The sequence below is a fragment of the Heteronotia binoei genome, chromosome 6 (genome assembly GCF_032191835.1).
Source record: "Heteronotia binoei isolate CCM8104 ecotype False Entrance Well chromosome 6, APGP_CSIRO_Hbin_v1, whole genome shotgun sequence".
Lineage (NCBI taxonomy): Eukaryota > Metazoa > Chordata > Lepidosauria > Squamata > Gekkonidae > Heteronotia > Heteronotia binoei.
This window is the reverse complement of record NC_083228.1, coordinates 137,984,829-138,009,795: the sequence shown is the minus strand read 5'-3', so window position 1 is coordinate 138,009,795 and position 24,967 is coordinate 137,984,829. Positions and strand designations below refer to the sequence as shown.

The window sequence follows — 24,967 nt, the reverse complement described above, 5'->3', positions numbered from 1 at the left end:
TTTAAAGGGACGGCACACCTTTTCAATTCCTTCCTTCCATAGGAAATAATGAAGGATAGGGGCACCTTCTTTTGGGGCTCATAGAATTGGGCCCCCTGGTCCAATCTTTTTGAAACTTGGAGGGGTATTTTGGGGAGAGGCACTGGATGCTGTACTGAAAATTTGGTGCCTCTACCCCAAACAACCCCCCCAGAGCCCCAGATACCCGCAGATCAATTCTCCATGATTTTCTATGGGAATAAATCTCCCTAGGGAATAATAGAGTTCTCAGCAGACATTTCCCTCCCCTCCCCCCGCTTTCTGATGACCCTGAAGCGGGGGGAGGGCCTCCAAACCGGGGAATCCCCTGCCCCCACCTGGGGATTGGCAACCGTCCCTTCCTCTAATACCAAACTCACCACCTTGGGTAAGGGATCTCTCCTGCAGCCTTCTCCTCCTGCAGCCTTTTCTAGCGAGAACATGCTCTGTTTTTGGCCCTTTTATGCTTTCCTGCCAGGTCCCACCCCTCTCTGAGCCAGTTTTCCCGCCAAAACCTTGCCGCCCAATCAGAGGGACAGAAGGGATCCTGGGAAACGTCGGCCCTCTGTAGCTACTTTAGGGTTGCCAAGTCCAATTTAAGAAATATCTGGGGACTTTGGGGGTGGAGCCGGGAGACTTTGGGGGTGGAGCCAGGAGACATTAGGGCTGGAGCCAAGATCAAGGCTGTGACAAGCATAATTGAACTCCAAAGGGAGTTCTGGCCATCACATTTAAAGGGACACCTTTTCAATGCCTTCCTCCCATAGGAAGTAATGAAGGATAGGGGCACCTTCTTTTGGGGCTCATAGAATTGGACCCCCTGGTCCAATCTTTTTGAAACTTGGGGGATATTTTGGGGAGAGGCACTAGAGGCTGTATTGAATATTTGGCGCCTCTGCCTCAAAAAACAGCTCCTCCAGAGCCCCAGATACCCATGATTTTCTATGGAAATAAATCTCCTTAGGGAATAACAGAGTTCCCAGCAGACATTTCCCTCCCCTCCCCCCGCTTTCTGACGACCCTGAAGCGGGGGGAGCGTCTCCAAACCGGGGGATCCCCTGCCCCCACCTGGGGATTGGCAACCCTAAGCTACTTCTAGGCAGGCTTCTCTGGAGCCTGTAGGCCTCACTAGGCCAAGAATCGTGACAAGGCTGAAGGCGGTGGAAGCCGTCGAATTCTTGGGCACGAGCAGGAAACGTACACGGCGAGAAGAAGCGGGGAGGCCTCATTCTCTTTTCTCCCGTCCTAGTCCTCGTCCTTCAGCAGCATCACGGATTCCACCATGTCGCTGAACATCATCACAGTCACCCTCAACATGGGTGAGTATGGGGAGAGACATGTCGGTCCTTGGTCGGTTGGGAGGCTCACCCAGATTTCAGGGAAGGGATGGAGCTTTGGGGAAACCGCTGTTGGGGGCTGGGTGGAGCAGGGTGCAGGAAGTACCCGACGGTGTGAATTGCGCAGACTTGGGTCTAGGGGGGGGAAAGAAACCTCCTACGATGGTCTCCTCGAGGGATCCCGAAACTTTTTGAGCCTGTGTGGGTAACTTTGGGGGATTTGGGAGGGGGGTGAGGAGCGCCGCATTAAAACGGCTGCCGTGACAGCTGGCACCGATCTTAAAATGGATGCCACAGGAAGTGGGCCTAACAGTTCTCTTCTGCCACCTGGGCCTTTATTTTCTAGTTTGCCCTGATGGCCACGAGAGCTAAAATCTTTGGCATTTTTGAACAAAATAATGGTGGAGTTTAAGGTGGTTTTTATAGGAACTCACAGGGGTCAAATTCAGGGCTTTTGTTTTTGTAGCAGGAACTCCTTTGCGTATTAGGCCACACCCTCCTGTGGTAGCCAATCCTCTAAGAGCTGACAGTAGGCCCTGGAAGAAGAGCCCTGGAAGCTCCTGAAGGATTGGCTACATCAGGGAGGTGTGGCCTAATATGCAAAGGAATTTCTGCTAGAATTCCACTCCTGGGCCACACACCCCTGAGGTAGCCAATCCTTCTGGAGCTGACAGTAGGCCCTGGAAGAAGAGCCCTGGAAGCTCCTGAAGGATTGGCTACATCAGGGAGGTGTGGCCTAATATGCAAAGGAATTTCTGCTAGAATTCCACTCCTGGGCCACACGCACCTTGATGTAGTCAATCCTTCTGGAGCTGACAGTAGGCCCTGGAAGAAGAGCCCTGGAAGCTCCAGGAGGATTGGCTACATCAGGGAGGTGTGGCCTAATATGCAAAGGAATTTCTGCTAGAATTCCACTCCTGGGCCACACACCCCTGAGGTAGCCAATCCTTCTGGAGCTGACAGTAGGCCCTGGAAGAAGAGCCCTGGAAGCTCCAGGAGGATTGGCTACATCAGGGAGGTGTGGCCTAATATGCAAAGGAGTTTCTGCTAGAATTCCACTCCTGGGCCACACGCACCTTGATGTAGTCAATCCTTCTGGAGCTGACAGTAGGCCCTGGAAGAAGAGCCCTGGAAGCTCCTGAAGGATTGGCTACATCAGGGAGGTGTGGCCTAATATGCAAAGAACTTCCTGCTACAAAAAAAAAAAAAAAACCCGGTCAAGTTTGTTTATTGATTTTACATAATGCATCCCCTGCCTTTCTGGCCCCATAAGGGCCACCAAGTCAGTTGAGAAAAGACTTCTTTAAAAACCGTTAAATCCAACGAAAACACATCATTAAGACAATTCAAACCAGAGCTAAAGTATACAGCAACACCTAAAAACAGCAGTTCAAACGTAGGGCAGGCGAGAGGCGCTGCTGAGGGAACACCGCCAGATGAAAGAAAAAAAGTCTTCATCTGCCGGTGGAAGACAGCAGCAGAAGAGGACAGGCAAGTCTCCCTGGGGTGAGAGTTCCACAGTTCTGGTGCCATGACCGAGAAGTCCCTTTCCTGGGTTGGTCCCCGCCTAATCTCCCTTGAGCATGCTTGAAGCAGGGCCTCTGAAGAGAACCACAGTGGCCAGGTAGATTCGAAGGCTGGCTGCGTTTTATTATGACGGGGCCCACCCCTTCCTTTCTGCAGAGAAATACAACTTCTTGGGCATTTCCATCGTCGGTCAGAGCAACGAACGGGGCGACGGCGGCATCTACATCGGCTCCATCATGAAGGGAGGCGCCGTGGCGGCCGATGGAAGAATCGAACCAGGGGACATGCTCCTACAGGTGATCTTATTTACTCCCAGGGCTGTGACGGCAAGGAACGGCAAGCCCCAGGGCTCATGCCCCGGGAAAAATTGGAAGTTCTGTTGGTTGGATCATTTGTATTTAAAATACTTCTATCCCACTTATGTTCTTAGACTCAAGGCGGTTAACCACGCAGCTTCAAATTGCAGGCAGATAGAAACTCAGGACTCTGTTGTGTGTGTGTGTGTGTGTTCCTTGCCGTCAGGTCACTTGCAACTTAGAGGGACCCCGTGAGTTAACGACTTCCAGAATGTCCTCATTAACAGCCTCGATCAGGTCTTACATATGAACATATGACGCTGCCTTATACTGAATCAGACCTTTGGTCCATCAAAGTCAGTCTTGTCTTCTCAGACTGGCAGCGGCTCTCCAGGGTTTCAGGCTGAGGTTTTTCACACCTATTTGCCTGGACCCTTTTTTGAAGATGCCAGAGATTGAACCTGGGACCGTCTGCTTCCCAAGCAGATGCTCTACCACTGAGCCACCATCCCTCCCCAATAAGGTAGCAGGTGAACATATGAACATATGAAGCTGCCTTATACTGAATCAGACCCTTGGTCCATCAAAGTCAGTATTGTCTTCTCAGACTGGCAGCGGCTCTCCAGGGTCTCAAGCTGAGGCTTTTCACACCTATTTGCCTGGACCCTTTTTTGAAGATGCCAGGGATTGAACCTGGGACCTTCTGCTTCCCAAGCAGATGCTCTACCACTGAGCCACCGTCCCTCCCTTGTAACATGTCCCTCCAGTACGGGTTCCTCTCCCCCATTCAAGAGGCCGTTCTGCCACTAGACAAGCCCCTTACGCCACCGGATGCCTTCTGGAGTCGGCGGAGTGTCTACGCAAGCAGTTAGGACCCGGAACTGATAAAAGTAACAAAATACCTCATTATGGAACGAATAAAACGGATAGGAAAACAAAGACATTGGGTCTTAATCAGATCCAACTCTGACCCTGGGGTTCTCTTCAGAGGATGAGTTTACAACTCGCTAGCCAAAAAAAAAGACTCTCCGCACGCAGTCTTTGCAGAAACCCTTTTTCCATTTAATGCAGTGAAAACATTTATACTCGCAGGACGCGTGCGCACAGCAGAAAAACATCCGGTATCAAAGCGACGGCAGCAAACGTTCAAATGCCAAAACAGGCTAGCAAATCTCAAAAGCGGAGCTGCAGCTCCGTGGCAAAGTCACGATAAATCAAGAGCCGTCTTCATGGCTGGCTTTTCAGGCCACCTGCAAAAGTACTCTGGTCCCTCCTGAAAAGTTAGCAAAAGTTCTAACCCCGCCCCCCACTGCCAGTCCCTTCAGATAAGAGAATCTCGCAGCTGCCGACAGTTATAACAAGCAAGCTGTATCTCTCCCCTCCCAGGTTAGGTCCTGCCAAACTTACGACTCTCTCTCAACCATCAAGGCTCCTCAACGATAAGTTTATTCAACCCTCATTCCATTCCAGGTCTCCCTCTTTTCCCGCCACCTTCCACTTTTCCTAGCGTATTGTCTTTTCCGGTGACTCTTGTCCTCTCATAACGCCGTCAGAGTCTCCGTTAACAAAAATAAAAACAGGGCCTGGGTTTTAGTTGGTCGGCTGGTTCGTGCCCATCCCTGCTCAAGAGCTTGCCTGCCGAAAGAGGATGGGTTTCGTCCGGGCTGGCTCAGACCAACCTCCTCCCGTCAGCGGGGCTCACACATTACCGATATTTGCAGGTGAACGACATCAACTTCGAGAACATGAGCAACGACGATGCCGTGCGCGTGCTAAGGGAGATTGTGCACAAGCCGGGGTAAGCGTCCCTTCTTTTTCTCCCAGGGCGCCTCTCTGGAGAGCAGATGGGTTTCCCAATCCTGCCCCACCTCCGTGTAGTGCAGACAGTGTCCACAAACGACCCCAGTTGTCCTGGGCAATGGAAGCAAGCGCTCTCTTTGTCAGTAGGGCCACCTTGTGCCTTTGTAGAATGCTGAATGTGCAGTGTGAACCCAGGGTGGAGTGTTCAGAGGACGGTTGAATTTGGCAACAAAGCAAGCCCGAGGTTACAAACGCACTCCGAGAACGATTTATTTGACTTTTATTGATTCTGTTCGGTTTTTATTCCGCGGTTGAGGGTCAGGGATGTGAACTGTCAGCATCCTATATCTTTAAGGCATATCGGAACTGCCAAAGGATTGTGTGACCCTTGCATACAGGTGTTTAAGTGTTAGCATGTGATAGCGTGTGAATGTCATTAACCAAGGAGCAATGGGATTGGTTAAGGGGAAGAGAAATACAGTAGCCTAACGTCTGTTCAGTGTGGAGTAGGAAAAGACGGATAGAGCGCGGCATACTGATGGACTGATAAGGGAATTGATGATTGTGGACTGTGACTTGACTATTCTGTTGGGCTGAGTATCTGTACCTTTGCCTGGCTGAACTGATTGTAAGTGTATGGTTATTGGACTGATTCTTGACTGATATCTGCCTGCCCCAAATACAACTTGGTTGAACCAGTTGTCTTTGTTTGTGTCTTCATTAGAGCAACAACTGAGACTGCTCTGACCAGAATGGCCCTGAGGGACGCTTCCACTGCTACTCTGTCATGAACAACATAGATACAAAACATAAAATAAAACACATATATTCTCTAAGACATTGGATTTATATCCCGCCCTCCACTCCGAAGAGTCTCAGAGCGGCTCACAATCTCCTTTCCCTCCCTCCCCCACAACAGACACCCTGTGAGGTAGATGAAGATATTGGATTTATATCCCGCCCTCCGCTCCGAAGAGTCTCAGAGCGGCTCACAATCTCCTTTCCCTCCCTCCCCCACAACAGACACCCTGTGAGGTAGATGAAGATATTGGATTTATATCCTGCCCTCCACTCCAAAGAGTCTCAGAGCGGCTCACAATCTCCTTTCCCTTCCTCCCCCACAACAGACACCCTGTGAGGTAGATGAAGATATTGGATTTATATCCCGCCCTCCGCTCCGAAGAGTCTCAGAGCGGCTCACAATCTCCTTTACCTTCCTCCCCCACAACAGACACCCTGTGAGGTAGATGAAGATATTGGATTTATATCCCGCCCTCCACTCCAAAGAGTCTCAAAGCGGCTCACCATCTCCTTTCCCTTCCTCCCCCACAACAGACACCCTGTGAGGTAGATGAAGATATTGGATTTATATCCCGCCCTCCACTCCAAAGAGTCTCAAAGCGGCTCACCATCTCCTTTCCCTTCCTCCCCCACAACAGACACCCTGTGAGGTAGATGAAGATATTGGATTTATATCCCGCCCTCCACTCCAAAGAGTCTCAGAGCGGCTCACAATCTCCTTTCCCTTCCTCCCCCACAACAGACACCCTGTGAGGTAGATGAAGATATTGGATTTATGTCCCGCCCTCCACTCCAGAGAGTCTCAAAGCGGCTCACAATCTCCTTTCCCTTCCTCCCCCACAACAGACACCCTGTGAGGTAGATGAAGATATTGGATTTATATCCCGCCCTCCACTCCAAAGAGTCTCAAAGCGGCTCACAATCTCCTTTCCCTTCTTCCCCCACAACAGACACCCTGTGAGGTAGATGAAGATATTGGATTTATATCCCGCCCTCCACTCCGAAGAGTCTCAGAGCAGCTCACAATCTCCTTTCCCTCCCTCCCCCACAACAGACACCCTGTGAGGTGGGTGGGGCTGGAGAGGGCTCTCACAGCAGCTGCCCTTTCAAGGACCACCTCTGCCAGAGCTATGCCTGACCCAAGGCCATGCCAGCAGGTGTAAGTGGAGGAGTGGGGAATCAAACCTGGTTCTCCCAGATAAGAGTCTGCACACTTAACCACTACACCAGACTGGCTCTAAAACAATTGATTGTACTCATCCTGGCGTGACAATCAGAAAAGCTGATAGTTGGCCCTGTAAAATTGCCTTAGTGCAATACCTGGGTGAATAATTCTGTTTTAGTTGTCCTGCAGAGCCTAGAAATGTTGGCAGAATTACTGCGGCCAGTGATCTGATCTGTCCACCGCTGTTTGGGTTCTGTAATTTGTGACTGGATAAGGCTTAATTAAAAGAACACCAGTGGCCATCTCGTGTGGCATCCTCTCTCACGCAGTGGCTAGCCCAGGGTTGGCCAAGCTTGGTTATTGTAGGAGCCACACAGAATAAATGTCAGAGGTTTGAGAGCCAGAAGACATGAACATCAGATGTTTGAGAGCTGCCAGGAAGGAAGTCAGGCAGGCAGATAGATGGGTAGAGGGAAGGGGGAGAGAGGTGGAAAGAGAACAACTTTAACTTTAAATGTATTCTACAAGTCAGCCGACAGGACGGTGGAGGCTTGAAGAGCCACACAATATGTGTGAAAGATCCACATGTGGCTCCCGAGCCACAGTTTGGCCATCCCTGGGTTAGTCTGTTCCTTTGGAGGGCCAACAACAGGGCAGAGTGGCCGAGGCCTTCATAAGAACTTAATAAGAACCCTGCTGGATCAGAGCAGTTGTCTATCTAGTCCAGCATCCTGTCTCACACAGTGGCCAACCAGTCCCTCTGGACGGCCAACAACAGGGCAGAGAGGCCAAGGCCTTCATAAGAACTTAATAAGAACCCTGCTGGATCAGACCAGTGGTCCAGCTAGTCCAGCATCTTGCCTCACACAGTGCCCAACCAGTTCCTCTGGACAGCCAACAACAGGGCAGAGAGGCCGAGGCCGAGGCCTTCATAAGAACTTAACAAGAGCCCTGCTGGATCAGAGCAGTTGTCCATCTAGTCCAGCATCCTGTCTCACACAGTGGCCAACCAGTCCCTCTGGAGGGCCATCAACAGAGAAGAGAGGCCAAGGCCTTCATAAGAACATCAGAAGAGCCCTGCTGGATCAGACCAGTGAGAGTCCATCTTGTCCAGCATCCTGTCTCACACAGTGGCCAGCCAGTTCCTCTGGACGGCCAACAACAGGGCAGAGAGGCCGAGGCCTTCATAAGAACTTAACAAGAGCCCTGCTGGATCAGAGCAGTTGTCCATCTAGTCCAGCATCTTGCCTCACACAGTGGCCAACCAGTCCCTCTGGAGGGCTAACAACGGGGCAAAGAGGCCGAGGCCATCCCCTGATGTTGCCTCCAGCACTGGGATCCAGAGGTTTGGTACCTCTGAAAGTGGCGGTTCCCCTCAGTCAACATGGCCAGTAGCCATTCATAGACTTGCCCTCTGTGAATTTATCTAATCCCCCTTTAAAGCTGCTAATTCCTGTGGCCATCACTACACCCTCGGGCAGCAAATGCCACATTTTAATCGCTCCGTGCAGCAAGTCGTATTTCCTTTTGTCTGTCCTGAACCTGCTGGCCATCAGTTTCATTGGATGCCCTCGAGTTCTGGCATTTTGGGAGAGGAAGAAAGAAAAATCTCTTGTATCAATTCTCTCCCCCGCACCGTGCATCGTTTGATAAGGCGAAAGAGCCGTGTGACGTGAAGAGAAGCCAAAGTTATCATTTTATAAGCCTCTAATATTGTTTTATCAACCATTCGTACCTCATTCCTACTCCAGCCTTCTCTGCGATGGAGACCAGAAGCCCCTTACATCCCTCTCCTTCTTCTGCATGTAAAGCCTCACAAAGCCCCTGTGAGGTAGGTTAGGCTAAGAGCGCATGACTAGCCCAAGGTTACTCAGCCGGCTTCCATGGCAGATTAGGATCTTGAACCTTTGTCTCCCAGACCCTACTCTGGCACTCTTAACCACCACACCATGCTGACTGTTTCTTCCCTTTCTGCCGTAGTTCCGCACACGTTCTGAAGGTGTCCAAAGTGAGAAAAAGAGAGCCCAGCGGGAAATACCTAGACAATAAGTGTGCCCCAATACTGAAATCAAGGTGGAATCCCACTCCCCTCCCCCCTCCCCCTCCAAAAAAAAGATTTCTGTGGGTAGGAATTCTGTGTGGGGTTTCTTCTCTCCTGGTTGCAGCTGGGTGTGCCTCCCCCTTTTCACTGTATTCATGCCTTCACGATCCGGTCATTCTCAGTTAGCCATCAGCCTCATGCTGTTTACCACCTATGTCTGTTTCGTAATGTCTGTTTTTTTTTTGCTGCTCCTGTTCTGTGATGTCTGTTTTTATGATATTATTTTAACTCTGTTGTTTTATTGTTGTAATAAGCTTGTGGGATGGGGCAGGATATAAATCTAAAAATTGAATTGAATTGAATTGGCACAACGAAGCTGGGAAATACCAGCATGGCTGACCTCTCTGTGAGCCCGGCTTTATCACATTTGGTGGTGGTATAACAGCCCTTGTGTTTCTACCGCAGGCCCATCACCTTGACCGTTGCCAAGTGCTGGGATCCCAGTCCCAGGGGCTGCTTCTCATTACCTCGGAGTAAGTGCACGCTGCAGCTGCCGTGTTTTCTTGGTGTCTTAGGTGTGCCAGGAGGGCCCCTTTATACATCCTTCAGGTCTGGCTGATAATCTTTTCCCTGGTTGTATTTCTTTGTACCTGGGAAAGTGGGGGTCGTGGGTTGGAGTGCTCCCTTTCAGAAGAGACAGAATGAGAAGGAATCTCCCCGTATATGGAAAGCGAGCAGGTTGGGAAGAAGACAGCTAGGCTAGATCAGGAGTGGCCGGACTTGCTTTACGTAAGAGCCGCATCGAATAAACATCAGATGTTTGAAAGCCGCAAAACGTGAACATCAAGTGTTTGAGAGCCGCGAGGGAGGGAGGGGTGGAAAGAAAGCAACTTTAACTTAAAAATGCATTCTCCAAGCCACCAGCTGACTTGGAGAAGTGATTTAAAGAGGCAGCCTTCTCCAAGCCAGTCATGCGGTCAGGGGCCAAATCAGGCCCCTGAGTAATTGGCTGTCATCTGCTTCCTTCTCCCTCTCTCTTGTTTTCTTCTGCATCACAGCTTGCTTTGCCAGGCTTGCTCAATTGCACAGGAGCTTCAGAACAAAGCCTCTATTTTCTCCATTGGCTGAGGCTCCTTCCTTGTGGAGGAAGGGGAGGAGGGAGAGCTTGCTTTGCCAGGTTCTCTCAGCTGCACAGCAGAGCTACTGAGCCAAGCTTCTCTTCTGTTGGCTGAGGCTCCTCCCCCTCCTCATCCCCTGAGGAGGGAAGGAGAGATGGAGAGTTTCCTTTCCCAGTTCTCTTGATCACACAGAAGAGATACAAAGCACCTTTAAGGCCACAATTTTATTCAAGGTATGAGCTTTTTGTCTTGCTACAGTGAGTGAGAGAGAATGTTTTGTGGGTTATGCCAGAGCTCTCCTGGGTTTGCCTCCCCATTTTCACTGTATTCATGCCTTCATGATCCAGTCTTTCTCAGTAGGAAAGCAATGTGTGAACTATTTAGATGTGGAATAACAACAAGCCATTAAGGTGGATTAAGCTGAGAGTGTGTGTCCAGACAAAGTTCACCTAGCACGTTTCCTTTGCAGACTGGGTAGTTTGAACTTAGACTTCCCAGATGTAGGAATGTCAATAAATCAAAAGTAATGAATGTTAATAAATCAAAAATGAGTTTGCAACTTACAGATACACACCTGAACAGCATACTCAAGATTCCTGCAGCACAGACATTGCCTCCAGATTTTGATGCAATAATTCAGAGGAAGTGGTGTCAGTTATCAGAGACTGCTAAATAAATAAAATATTGCAAAAGTGCTAATCTTTTAAGCATGTTTTGTCTCTGTCCTTTATGAAGTTTATATCTCTGCTGCCTGGCATTGCATTTTATGACACACACGGCACTTCCCAAGGTCTCATTTATGTCAGATCCGGCAAATGAGTTCGACACCCTGGCTTGGCATTCTCTTCGTAGCCTTCTTCCGGCTTCAGGGCCTCTTTCTCCAGCTTGCGGGTCTTTCTCCAATGGAAGATCCACTTAAGGTAGAGGAAGTCTCCTTAGAACTGGAGGAAGGCTTTAGCCTTGGGCCAAAATGAAAAGCTGCTTTAATGAATGAAGTTTTGCTTAGCAGAGTGGTAGGATCGGGGTAGGATCCGTCTCACGGCAGACAATATGCAGTGGTATAGTCATATGCAGTGTAAAATGGTACAGTCCTGACAAAAGTTTCCAGCTTTGTTCTCCTGAACATACAAATTGGCTCTGGGTGTCTTGAGAAAGAGATTGGGGGTTCTGAATCCTATTTTTCTCTGATCGCTTCTGTCTCTTTTCTCCCCCCCACCCCCTCCATTTCCGCTTCCTCTCATTCAGTGTCTCCTGTCCTTCCATTTCCCCTCCCCCTGGACAAGCGACCCAATTCCCTGCATGGAACCAACTCCCTCCGGCTCCACCCCTGCCGCTCTTGGCCAGGGGGCGCCTCTCCCTCTCTGCCTCCCCCCCGGCTGATCCTCCCTCTCTTCTTTCTCCCCCAGTTGCTCCCCAGAGGATCTGGGCTGGGCCAGACTCTCCATGCTCCGATCCGGGTGAGTCCCGGCTGATGCTGGGGGAGGACGGGGCCGCCCAGAGGCTCGGGGAGGTGGGGGGAGGGAAACGGCTCTCGTAAGTGGGGGGCTCCTTCACCCACCCTGTGCGTTCCTTGCAGGCGAGCCCATCCGGCCCATCGACCCGGCGGCTTGGGTGTCCCACACGGCGGCGATGACCGGCACCTACCCGGCGTACGGTATGAGCCCATCCATGAGCACAATCACTTCCACCAGCTCCTCCATCACCAGCTCCATCCCCGAAACCGAACGTAAGTCCTCGTGCCTGTGTCTCCCCCACCCCTGTCCGGCCGTGCCTGATGGGAGCAACACATGCACAGGGGCGCAGGAAACCCCCCCCCCCAGAGGTCAAGGGGCGGAAGAAGAACTTGACCCTCTGCAAGGGTGATTTCCCCTTCTCATCCTCCCAATAGTTTGTGAGCTGCTTGGGCAGGGTTGTGAGTTTCCGTTCTTTATGCAATATGTAATGGCTTGAATGCAAGGAGAAAGGAAGGGAACGGGTGTGGAGGCAGCAGTGAGCAAAGGCAGGTCTGTTTAAGGCAGCTTGAGTCTTTGATATTCCCTAGCTCAGGGGTCCCTAATGTGGCGCCCGCTGACACTTTTCTCGGGGCCCGCCAAATCCTTATGAAAAGCGGGCAAGGCCAGGGCCCAGCAAGGCTTCTGATTGGCCATTGGAGATTTGATTGGCTGTGCCACTACAGCACAAGGATTGTCCCTGTGTGACTGAAAGTGAGCGGTGGCGGCCATTTTCTGGCTGGCTTCACCTCCCGCAGCGGCCATTTCTTTGCTGCACTTGCCATGTGGTGTCAGAACTCCAAAGGTGCTCACGGGATCAAAAAGGCTGGGGACCCCTGACCTAGTTCATACGGAGAGTTTCCAAGTGAAAGTCCGCTTTTGGACTACTTTGCTACAAAAATGTCTGTTGGGCCTTCGTGGCTAGTTTACCTGGTCTGGCCGGGTTTAGGCTGACCCAGATACTGGATAGTAGAACAGTTTCCATATAGGCAGCTTGAAAATTGGAGTGTCTTTGTTGTTACGGTTTTTTAAAGTGTGTACTAAGCTGTAAGCCACTGTTTGGATGACTTTTGGAATTTGTGTTTTCTTCTCTTGTTATTATCGGTACCGTTACACATTCCTTCATGAGCCACCTTGACCCCTTCAGAGGGAAAGGGGAATACAAATTAGTGTAAATAAATGACACTTAAACAAATGTGTAAATAAATGACATATATCCCGCCCTCCTCTGGCAGGGAGGGCGGGAGATAAATCGAACAAAATAAATTTAAAAAAAATTAAGTTATATAGGGATCGTTTGCACTATATATAATTTTAATTGTATTTTTTTGTTATATGGATTTTATTGAAATTTTAAAGAGACAGGATAAGGGATTACAGAATAGGAAAGGGGAAATAAAGGAAAACGAATTCGACAACGTATACTCTGCATCATTGCATTACAGATGATAGCCTTTAAAAGTTTAAAACCTATAGATTATGACTGATAATGTGCTAATATTAATTTTATAATATCAAAATTGAGGCACTTACAAAAAAATACACGAAATCATATTTATGCATTAAGCCATTCGTAGAAAAGTTTCCAAGGATTTTCTTCATCTCGTGTTAATTTGCCCTTAAGACAAAGCATCTGTTTCATTTATCTCTAATATTTTTTTGATGAAGTCCTGCTTCTTCGGAGCTTCATGGTGTTTCCAGCCTTGTGCTATCAAAAGTCTTGCTGCAGTAATAATGTGTACCATCAAATGTTTATTCTGCCTCGAAAGGTCCATCGGTAGTATATTAAATAAAAATAATCCCGGGTTAAAATGGACATGGATTTTCAGTATCTTTTGTAACATGTCATGTACCACAATCCAGTATTTTCTCATCACTCCACAGGTCCACCACATATGAAAAAGCGTACCCACATGAGAAATACCATTTCCAACACTTATTAGAAACAGTAGTGTACATTTTGGACACTTTATCAGGTGTTTGGTGGGAATAAATAGATTGAATTCTCTTTAAAAAATCTGCTCCACAGTTTATAAATTCTAATTGTTACATCATAAACTGCCAATAAAGGTTGTCAAAGGCCTTCTCTCCGTCCAAGAAAATTAATGCCAACTGTTTATCAAGGTGGGTTTCATAATATTCTGAAATGTTGCAGATTACTCTTACGTCAAATGTCTTTTGGGAAGAAAACCTGCTTGAACTGGATGAATAATCTCCACAGGAACTCTCTTTAAGCGTTGAGCTAATATAGATGCAAAGGTTTTGTAATCAACATTTAGTAGAGAAATTGGTCTATAGTTTTTAATCTCTTTTAAATTGTTTGCTTCTTTAGGAATCAACAAAATGCTGCCTTCTTGCCAAGAAGGTGGCATCTTACTTTCATCACGTATTTTATCTAACAAAAGTTTATATGGAAGAGCCAAACAATCTTCGAAAGTTTTATAATATTAGAATCATAGTTCGGAGGGATCTCCAGGGTCATCTAGTCCAACCCCCTGCACAATGCAGGAAACTCACAAACACCTCCCCCTAAATTCACAGGACCTTCATTGCTGTCAGATGGCCATCTAGCCTCTGTTGAAAAACCTCCAAGGAAGGAGAGCCCACCACCTCCTAAGGAGGAAGCCTGTTCCACTGAGGAACCGCCCTAAACTCACAAACCCCTCCCCCTAAATTCACAGGATCTTCATTGCTGTCAGATGGCCATCTAGCTTCTGTTTAAAAGCCTCCAAGGAAGGAGAGCCCACCATCTCTTGAAGCCTGTTCCACTGAGGAACCGCTCTAACGGTCAGGAAGTTCTTCCTAAAGTTGAGCCGAAAATTCTTTTGATTTAATTTCAACCCATTGGTTCTGGCCCTACCTTCTGGGGCCACAGAAAACAATTCCACACCATCCTCTAAATGACAGCCCTTCAAGGACTTGAAGATGGTGATCATATCAGCTCTCAGCCGCCTCCTCTTCAGGCTAAATATGCCCAGCTCCTTCAACTTTTCTTCATAGGCCTTCTTCATAGAACCTTTCTTCTGCCGGTAGACCATCTGAGCCAGGTGCTTTACCATCCTTCTGTAATCCTATAGCCTCCACCAATTCTTTCACGATTATGGGTTCATTCAAAATGTTATGTTGTTCTTCAGTGAAAGATTTGGGACTGTATTGGGCAAGGTAGTTTTCCATTGCTTCTTTATCTACTTTATGTACTTTTGAGCCTTTGTAGAGAGTGTTGTTCTCTATTATCTTTGCCATTTCCTTATTTGTAAATCTTTTCAATTTTGTCGTTTCCTCAAAGAGCTAAGATGGTTCTTTTCGTTTGTTTGTTTTTTCCCAGTCTGTATGCTAGCCATCTACCTGGCTTGTTGGCATTTTCAAAATAATTCCGTCTGGCAAATTTTGGTTTCTTTTCTACTTCTTCCATCAGTAAAAGGTTACGTTGATGTTGCAGGAGCTTCTGTTTGCAATTCTGTTCTAAAAGATTGTTGTTTAAGTTCTTCTTCCACTTTACGCAGTTTCAGATTTAAATCTTGGGTTTGATTTAGTCTCTCTTTCTTGCGTTTGGCTGCATACCTAATGGCGAGTAAAAAAAGGCTTTACTGGTATCCCACACCATTTGTATAGTTACTTCCTGATTCATGTTTTGTTTAAAGAAAAAGTCAAGTTCTTTTGTTCCCTGGACAAAATCCTTGTCCCTCAAAAGCAGTGTGTTAAGATTCCACCTTCCTTTCCTTCTTCCATCATTCATACAGACTACCCGGAGAGACAGAGCAGAAACCAGCCTCACCCACGGTATCCACCTTTGAACAAGTTCAACTCCAATTGTAGAAAGAATGTCCTCAGGGTGACAAAAGGAGATAGTATCTATCCCAAAGGTACTGAATTGCAGAAAAACCAAGTTGTCTCAATCAGTAGGTATCCACGTTTGTATAGGCTGCACCAGAAGCCCTGTGGCTTTTGTCTTATTATTATTATTATTAGTTTATTTATATGAACATATGAAACTGTCTTATACTGAATCAGACCCTCCTTGGTCCATCAAAGTCAGTCTTGTCTACTCAGACTGGCAGCGGCTCTCCAGGGTCTCAAGCTGAAGTTTTCCATGCCTATTTGCTTGGTCCCTTTTTAGTTGGAGATGCCAGGGATTGAAACTGGGACCTTCTGCTTACCAAGCAGATGCTCTACCACTGAGCCACAGCCCCATTCATGGCTCTCCAGGGTCTCAGCTGAGGTTTTTCACACCTACTTGCCTGGACCCTTTTGAGTTGGAGATGCCGGGGATTGAACCTGGGACCTTCTGCTTACCAAGCAGATGCTCTACCACTGAGCCACAGCCCCATTCATGGCTCTCCAGGGTCTCAGCTGAGGTTTTTCACACCTACTTGCCTGGACCCTTTTGAGTTGGAGATGCCGGGGATTGAACCTGGGACCTTCTGCTTACCAAGCAGATACTCTACCACTGAGTCACAGCCCCATTCATGGCTCTCCAGGGTCTCAGCTGAGGTTTTTCACACCTACTTGCCTGGACCCTTTTTAGTGGGAGATGCCGGGGATTGAACCTGGGACCTTCTGCTTACCAAGCAGATACTCTACCACTGAGCCACAGCCCCATTCATGGCTCTCCAGGGTCTCAGCTGAGGTTTTTCACACCTACTTGCCTGGACCCTTTTTAGTTGGAGATGCCGGGGATTGAACCTGGGACCTTCTGCTTACCAAGCAGACACTCTACCACTGAGCCACAGCCCCATTCATGGCTCTCCAGGGTCTCCAGTGGAGGTTTTCCACACCTATTTGCCTGGACCCTTTTTTGGAGATGCCGGGGATTGACCCTGGGACCTTCTGCTTCCCAAGCAGATGCTCTACCACTGAGCCACCGTCCCTCCCCCATTCCCCGTAGGGGAATTCCGCCCATTCCCCCGTAGGGCGATGCACAACCCAAACAATGAAATCACAATAAAACCATGTTACAGTTATTCAAAAGAACAAAATAACCTGGCAGAACGATATGATGAGACGGTGCAGCAGGATGGCGCAGCAGATCAGCGCAGTAAGATATACAGTAGGGGCGGCCAAACGATCTAATGGTCAGATCTTAGATTTCCTTGAATAGGAAATGAGTAAAACCGTAATCCACAGCAAGAAAGCCAGTACTTCCAATAGAGCAACTCAGTAGGGAACGATTCAGCTGACAGAGATTAACACAGCCACCCATCGAGTGCACAAGTACCCATTGTCATCAAGGGAAGAGCCAGGCATGCCCTAAGAACTCTTTCCTCACTACTTTTCTAATCTTTAACTTCTTGAAGAAAGCACAGGAAAACAGCATGGGGGAGCCAGCACCGGATACATTTGAAAGCCGAGATAATCGGGGAAGAAAGGGAGACAAAACTCCTCCCTCGTACCCCTTTCCTACGACCATCTCAGTTTCTCCCCCTTAACAAAGATTGTCCTCTTTAAATGATAGATGCCATAAGCAAAGTCTTAAGTTGGGAGGTTCAGCCTTATAAAAACGAGAAGTTTAGGCTGGAAAGATGCAGATCAACAAGTAGTAGATAAGTTTAAAAGCAAGTCGGGAGTCACCTCTCGTCCGAGATGGCGATCTGAGTGACGGAGCTTCGTGGTGACTGGAGACCTGTGGACCGAACCGCCGTTCGATCCGCTGTCTCCTGTCCAGCGGGGAACCATCCGATCGCCCGATTCAGGACCGTTCACTGGAGCAGCCTCCGCGAACGCGTCCTGCAGTGAGGCATCAATTCCCGGAAGTCCAATGTTATTTATTTATTTATTACGCTAAATTTCTATCCCTCCCTCTCTGCAAGTGGACTCAGGGCGGCGCACAACATTCGTTTTCACAAGTTAAAAACCAATAAAACATAATTCCAGTTTTAAATTTTTAAAAAACCATTTCATGGTGCTGTATCGCTGTGGTGATCACGAATTCCTCGATATGATGTCAGGTGGCAGCTCTCTCTCAGTTAAATATCAAAGGCCTGTCGAAACAATTCGGTCTTGCAGGCCCTGCGGAAAGTGGAGAGATCCCGCAGGGCCCTTATGGCCTCCGGGAGAGCATTCCACAATTCTGGTGCTGCCACCGAGAAGGCCCTAGCTCGCGTCGAACGCAACCTAGCCTCCTTTGGTCCAGGGATGGACAATAGATTTTTTTGTCCCTGAACGCAGTGCTCTCTGGGGAACACGTGGAGAAAGGTGGTCCCGCAGATAGACAGGTCCCTGACCATAAAGGGCTTTAAAGGTCAATACCAACACCTTGAAACGGACTCGGAATAAAAATAATTATATTTTTAATGTATTTGGTAGATTTCTATTCCGCCCTTTCCCATAACGGGCTCAGGGCGGATGACAGACATAGTAAAAAAAATAAAAAAAATCCAACACTCTGAAATAATAATATGCAATTAAAACAGCACAGCACACAATTTGCTTTTACCCAGTGAAGGATAATGGTTTTCTTTTTTGTTTCGGGGCCTTTTGCAGTTTCTCCCAGAGGTTTCTCCTTTTGCTCTTCCACCCCCCCCCCCAAGGATGGGGGCGGGGGCGTGTGTCAGAAAAACACGCAACCTTGTGGCAGGACTTTCTTTTTTCCCTGGTTTGCAGAATGGTAGAAAGGCCCCGCAGCGCAGAGCAGTAAAGCTGCAGTACTGCAGTCGGAACCCTCTGCTCACGACTTGAGTTTGATCCTGGCAGAAGCTGGTTTCAGGTAGCCGGCTCCAGGTTGACTCAGCCTTCCATCCTTCTGAGGTTGGTGAAATGACTGGGGAAGGCAATGGCAAACCACCCCGTAAAAAGCTGGGTTCAGGTAGCCGGCTCCAGGTTGACTCAGCCTTCCATCCTTCCGAGGTTGGTGAAATGATACCCAGCTTGCTGGGGGGAAAGTGTAGATGACTGGGGGAGGCAATGGCAAACCACCCCGTCAAAAGTCTGCCGTGAAAACGTTGGGAAAGCAACGTCACCCCAGAGTCGGAAACGACTGGTGCTTGCACAGGGGACTACTTTTACTTTTAAGAGCCCCGTGGCGCAGTGTTAAAGCTGCAGTACTGCAGTCCTAAGCTCTGCTCATGACCTGAGTTCGATGACCTGAGTTCGATCCCGGCTGAAGCTGGTTCAGGTAGCTGGCTCCAGGTTGGCTCAACCTTCCATCCTTCCGAGGTGGGTAAAATGAGTCCCCACCTTGCTGGGGGGAATGTGTAGATGACTAGGGAAGGCAATGGCAAACCACCCCGTCAAAAGTCTGCCGTGAGAACGCTATGAAAGCAACACCACCCCCGAGTTGGAAGAGACTGGTGCTTGCACAGGGGACTACCTTGACCTTTTTTTTTAGAAAGAAAGAGCCCCGTGGCGCAGAGTGGTAAAGCTGCAGTACTGCAGTCCTAGGCTCTATTCACAACCTGAGTTCAATCCCAGGGGAAGCTGGTTCAAAAGTCTGCCGTGAAAACGTCGTGAAAGCAACGTCACCCCAGAGTCGGAAACGACTGATGACCTTTTTTTTTTGTAGAAAGGCACAGCAATCTGTCAGCTAGTCAAGGTAATGAATTCTGGGTATGCCTAGAAAGTCTTGTGATTGGAGGTTGCCGATTGACAGTGACCAAAAAGCCCCGGAGCAACCTCCCGCCCTTGTGATGGTTGACGTGATCCCAACGGTGACTTCCTGCTCTGTAGACATTTGAGGAAGTTGGTAGATTTCTTGTCGGGCGCAGGAGGATGGCTGGAGGGGAGTCACCAATCCCACGAACTGAGCGGAAAACCAAAGAGTCTCTGAGCAGCTACTTTCTTGGATCTCTGACTAGCGTTTGGCCACAGGCTGTCAGTTCACGTCTATGTGTGCCTGCAAGAATCTTTTTTGGTCAAGGCTTGGAGCCTTCCTGTACTGAGTTTGTAACCCAGCAATACCGTCTTAACAGATGTGTAACGCAGGGCGGATTAGCTGGCAAACGAGTCAAGGATTACAACAATTTTCATTACAACAATTTTCACAAGGACAGATTGGAGTGAAGAAGACCCCCCAGGGACACACATAGATGGTGACCCGTGTTCCCTCTAAGCTGAGTTCGCGTGACCTAGCTCACAGTTTTTTAGCCTCCAGCTCACACATTTTTGTCTCAGCTCAGGAAAAATGGCCCTAGAGCAAACTAGTTTATGCAGGAGCTCACAACTTTAATGCCACGAAGCTCACAAAGTAGATTTTTTGCTCACAAGACTCGACAGCTTAGAGCAGGGGTGGGGAACCTTTTTTTCTGCCAAGGGCCATATGGATATTTATAACATCATTCGTGAGCCATAAGAAATGATCAACTTAAAAAAACAGTGCTCCGCCAAGGGAGAACGATTCAGGCCGGCAAAATCAATACAAATAATTGTTTTTCTATTTGAAGTCATGTGGGGAGACCCCAATCTTGCACACACACACGAACACACCCCCGGCCCACTGCCCTAGGCAAATGCATAGATCCAGGGGGTTTTTTTGTAGAAAAAGCCCAGCAGGAACTCAGTAGCATATTAGACCACATCCCCTTATATTAGCATATTAGGTTATACACTCGTTAGCATATTAGGCCACACACTATGGGATAATCAAGTGCAAACTGAACTGTAGCAGTAACTTTTCGAGGCCCTGCAGCAATTCTGGCCGGCCAGCCAGGCCCCAGGGAGGCTACTGCACAGTACATCTGGGCCCTGTGATTCCTGCATGGCCCTGGGGAGGCTGCTGCACAGTGCAGCTGGGCCCCACGATCCTCGCTGGCCAGCCAGGCCCCAGGGAAGCTGCCACATGGCTCAGTTCAGCCCAGCAATCCCCGAGGGCCATACCAAGTGACCGCGAGGGCCGCATACGGCCCTTGGGACAGAGGTTCCCCACCCCTGGCTTAGAGGGAACATTGATGGTGACTGTGTCATTGGGAACTGTGAACATCTGGCATCTTTAGCAGTGGAATTGCTGCAGCTTCTATGAAGGATGTTTTTGCACCGTCTGGCTGCTTTCTTATGTAATGGCTCGCGTATATAGGTTTCATGATTATTCTTAATAATTAGACATAAATGGAATTACCTATATTGTGGTCTTGATGGTATTAGCACAGTTGTTTTGGGTTTTCCCACGCTGCTAATGTCATATTGTTGAAGTTAAGCAGAGGGCATATTGGAAGAACACTTGGATGAGCGGCCGCTAGTGTCAAGCATGCGGGTTCAATGAAGAGTCGAAGTTGATACAAAGACTACGTTTATTGATAGACCGATACTTTCTGTAGAACAGGTTCTTGAGAGTAATGCTAACAATACATTGATACTATGCTTTTAAGGCTTACTTCAAAAGGATTCCAAGGGATGGGGGTGCGGGGTAGCACTCACACATAAACTGTCATAAATGTCTGCGTTCCCATAGTGTTATCAGGACTTCGTCCTTGCTTTCCCCAGATGTCTCGTACTCTTTTACAGGAATGTATGGGAAGGTGCTGATTACTTAGTTTCAGTTCTCACTACTTTTAATTTTGAGCCATAAAGCAAGATGGGGTGGGGGGGCGAGGAAGGGAAAGAATAACAAAGCTAACAAAGTTGGATCCTCCATGACACTTCACAGACCAGGCTTGGGCAGGACCCTACAACAATCAATTATCAATGGAATTTCACCATGCTTGACAGCTAGAAGTCCCATGTAAGAATGGATTGGAATGTAAATTGGAGATAAGAGTGGCAATTGGAGACTTTGACTAGGCTGCAGTTGACTTGGAGGGGGGGCACAGTAGGAGGGGTTCTAGCCCCACTGATGGACCTCCTGATGGCACTTGGGGTTTATGGCCACTGTGTGATGTGGAGTGTTGGACTGGATGGGCCATTGGCCTGATCCAACATGGCTTCTCTTACGTTCTTATGTCTGGGGTAGTGCTGTTCTGTATTCTTGGTGCTTGGGAGGGGCAACAGTGGGAGGGCTTCTAGAGTTCTGGCCCCGCTGGTGGACCTCCTGATGGCACCTGATTTTTTTTGGCCACTGTGTGACACAGAGTGTTGGACTGGATGTGCCATTGGCCTGATCCAAGATGGCTTCTTTTATGTTCTTATGTCTGGGGCAGTGATGTTCTGTATTCTTGGTGCTTGGGGGGGCGGGGCACAGTGTGAGGGTTTCTGGTGTCCTGGTGCCATTGATAGACCTCCTGATGGCACCTGGGTTTTTTGGCCCCTGTGTGACACAGAGTGTTGAACTGGATGGGCCATTGGCCTGATCCAACATGGCTTCTCTTATGTTTTTATGACTGTGCACAAGGCTAATGACTCTAGCTAAGCTTTGGAGGAGGGACCAGCGCTAACTTTTGGCCCCTCGTTTCTAGAGCGAGATCACCTTCGAGAGGGATAGTGGTCAGTTGAGGTCTCGGCTGACTGGGTCAGGATCACTAGGGGTGCACCTGTGTTGCATCGTTGCCAGGCCCCCCACCCACCCCTTCCTCCCTCCCTCCGCAATACCTCCACATGCTCCTCTGCCTTTCCGTCCCCTCTCATCTCTGCCTCCCTTTCCCTCCCGTCTGACCCGCAGGCCTCGATGACTTTCACCTGTCCATCCACAGCGACATGGCCACCATCGTCAAGGCCATGGCCTCGCCAGAATCCGGGCTGGAGGTGCGCGACCGCATGTGGCTGAAGATCACGATCCCCAATGCTTTCATTGGTAAGAGACGGGCTTTCCACAGGGCGAGCGGGCAAAGTGTCGAGCAAATGTTGGTTGCCCGGGATACCACCAAGGAGCTTTGATCGAGTCCCTTATTCTTGATTGGGTTCCCTCTGCTTAATGTGAACGTTAATATCTACCGAGTGTCCCGAAAGAACGAGAGTACCCCTCTGTGGATCCTCTCAGGTGCCTCCTTTTGTAGAATCCTGTGTGGAATTTGGATTCCTAAGGATCTTTTTGTTGTTTGAAAGTTTTTAAAAACCTTGTGCTGGTGGACGGGAATCATATGTTGATTTCAATGTTGCGTACTTATATTAGTTTTAAATGACGTTCTACGCAGCTGTAAGCTATTATATCAGGGGTGTGAAACATGCAACCCAGGGGCCGAATCAGGCCCCCGAGCAACTGACAGTAATCTGCTTCCTTCTCCCTTTCTCTCACTTCCTCCTGCATAGCTTGCTCAATCGCACTGGAGCAACAGAGCAAAACCCCTAATTTTCTCCACTGGCTGAGGATCCTCCCTTGGGGAGGAAGGGGGGGGAGGGATAGCTTGCTTTCCCAGGCTCTCTCAGTCGCCCTGCAGAGCTACTGAGCCAAGCCTCTTCCTTCTATTGACTGAGGCTCCTCCCCTTCCTAGTCCTGGAAGGAAGGAAAGAGACAGAGCTTCCTTTGCCCAGTTTCCTGGATTGCATCTTGTGCTTGGGCTGGGTGGGGGGGGGTGTCACAATGGAAGGGCTACTAGCCCCACTGGTGGACCTCATGATGGCACTTGGTTTTTTTGGCCACTGTGTGACACAGAGTGTTGGACTGGATGGACCATTGGCCCGATCCAACATGGCTTCTCTGATGTTCTTATGTGACACAGAGTGTTGGACTGGAGGGGCCATTGGCCTGATCCAACATGGCTTCTCTTATGTTCTTATGTGACACGGAGTGTTGGACTGGAGGGGCCATTGGCCTGATCCAACAGGGCTTCTCTTATATTCTTATGTGACACAGAGTGTTGGACTGGATAGGCCATTGGCCTGATCCAACAGGGCTTCTCTTATGTGACACAGAGCGTTGGACTGGATGGGCCATTGCCCTGATCCAACATGGCTTCTCTGATGTTCTTATGTGACACAGAGTGTTGGACTGGATGGGCCATTGCCCTGATCCAACATGGCTTCTCTGATGTTCTTATGTGACACAGAGTGTTGGTCTGGATGGGCCATTGCCCTGATCCAACATGGCTTCTCTTATGTGACACACAGTGTTGAACTGGATGGGCCATTGCCCTGATCCAACATGGCTTCTCTTATGTTCTTATGTGACACTGAGTGTTGGACTGGATGGGCCATTGGCCTGATCCAACATGGCTCCTCTTATGTGACACAGAGCGTTGGACTGGATGGGCCATTGCCCTGATCCAACATGGCTTCTCTGATGTTCTTATGTGACACAGAGTGTTGGTCTGGATGGGCCATTGGCCTGATCCAACATGGCTTCTTTTATGTTCTTATGTGACACAGAGTGTTGGACTGGAGGGGCCATTGGCCTGATCCAACAGGGCTTCTCTTATGTTCTTATGTGACACAGAGTGTTGGACTGGAGGGGCTACTGGCCTGATCCAACATGGCTCCTCTTATGTTCTTATGTGACACAGAGTGTTGGACTGGAGGGGCCATTGGCCTGATCCAACGTGGCTTCTCTTATGTTCTTATGTGACACAGAGTGTTGGACTGGAGGGGCCATTGGCCTGATCCAACATGGCTCCTCTTATGTTCTTATGTGACACAGAGTGTTGGACTGGATGGGCCACTGGCCTGATCCAACATGGCTCCTCTTATGTTCTTATGTGACACAGAGTGTTGGACTGGAGGGGCCATTGGCCTGATCCAGCGTGGCTTCTCTTATGTTCTTATGTGACACAGAGTGTTGGACTGGAGGGGCCATTGGCCTGATCCAACATGGCTCCTCTTATGTTCTTCTGTGACACAGAGTGTTGGACTGGAGGGGCCACTGGCCTGATCCAACATGGCTTCTCTTATGTTCTTATGTGACACAGAGTGTTGGACTGGAGGGGCCATTGGCCTGATCCAACATGGCTTCTCTTATGTTCTTCTGTGACACAGAGTGTTGGACTGGAGGGGCCATTGGCCTGATCCAACATGGCTTCTCTTATGTTCTTATGTGACACAGAGTGTTGGACTGGAGGGGCCACTGGCCTGATCCAACATGGCTTCTCTTATGTTCTTATGTGACACAGAGTGTTGGACTGGAGGGGCCACTGGCCTGATCCAACATGGCTTCTCTTATGTTCTTATGTGACACAGAGTGTTGGACTGGAGGGGCCACTGGCCTGATCCAACATGGCTTCTCTTATGTTCTTATGTGACACAGAGTGTTGGACTGGAGGGGCCATTGGCCTGATCCAACATGGCTTCTCTTATGTTCTTCTGTGACACAGAGTGTTGGACTGGAGGGGCCATTGGCCTGATCCAACATGGCTTCTCTTATGTTCTTATGTGACACAGAGTGTTGGACTGGAGGGGCCACTGGCCTGATCCAACATGGCTTCTCTTATGTTCTTATGTGACACAGAGTGTTGGACTGGAGGGGCCACTGGCCTGATCCAACATGGCTTCTCTTATGTTCTTATGTGACACAGAGTGTTGGACTGGAGGGGCCACTGGCCTGATCCAACATGGCTTCTCTTATGTTCTTATGTGACACAGAGT

General features: G+C 48.9%; 2 protein-coding genes across 2 annotated transcripts in view; both read left to right on the top strand.

Moving 5' to 3' along the window:
- Positions 1-24,967, top strand: part of LOC132574464 (cytochrome P450 2J2-like) — a 585,507-nt gene that overhangs the window by 516,502 nt on the left and 44,038 nt on the right. The window lies entirely within an intron of this gene.
- The window catches only part of DVL3 (dishevelled segment polarity protein 3), a 149,008-nt gene that overhangs the window by 110,734 nt on the left and 13,307 nt on the right, over positions 1-24,967 (top strand). Inside the window, 6 exon segments of the mRNA XM_060242820.1 lie at positions 1,268-1,337; positions 3,039-3,178; positions 4,900-4,976; positions 9,451-9,518; positions 11,680-11,829; positions 22,116-22,247. Of these exon segments, the coding sequence (XP_060098803.1) occupies positions 1,268-1,337; positions 3,039-3,178; positions 4,900-4,976; positions 9,451-9,518; positions 11,680-11,829; positions 22,116-22,247 (637 nt within the window).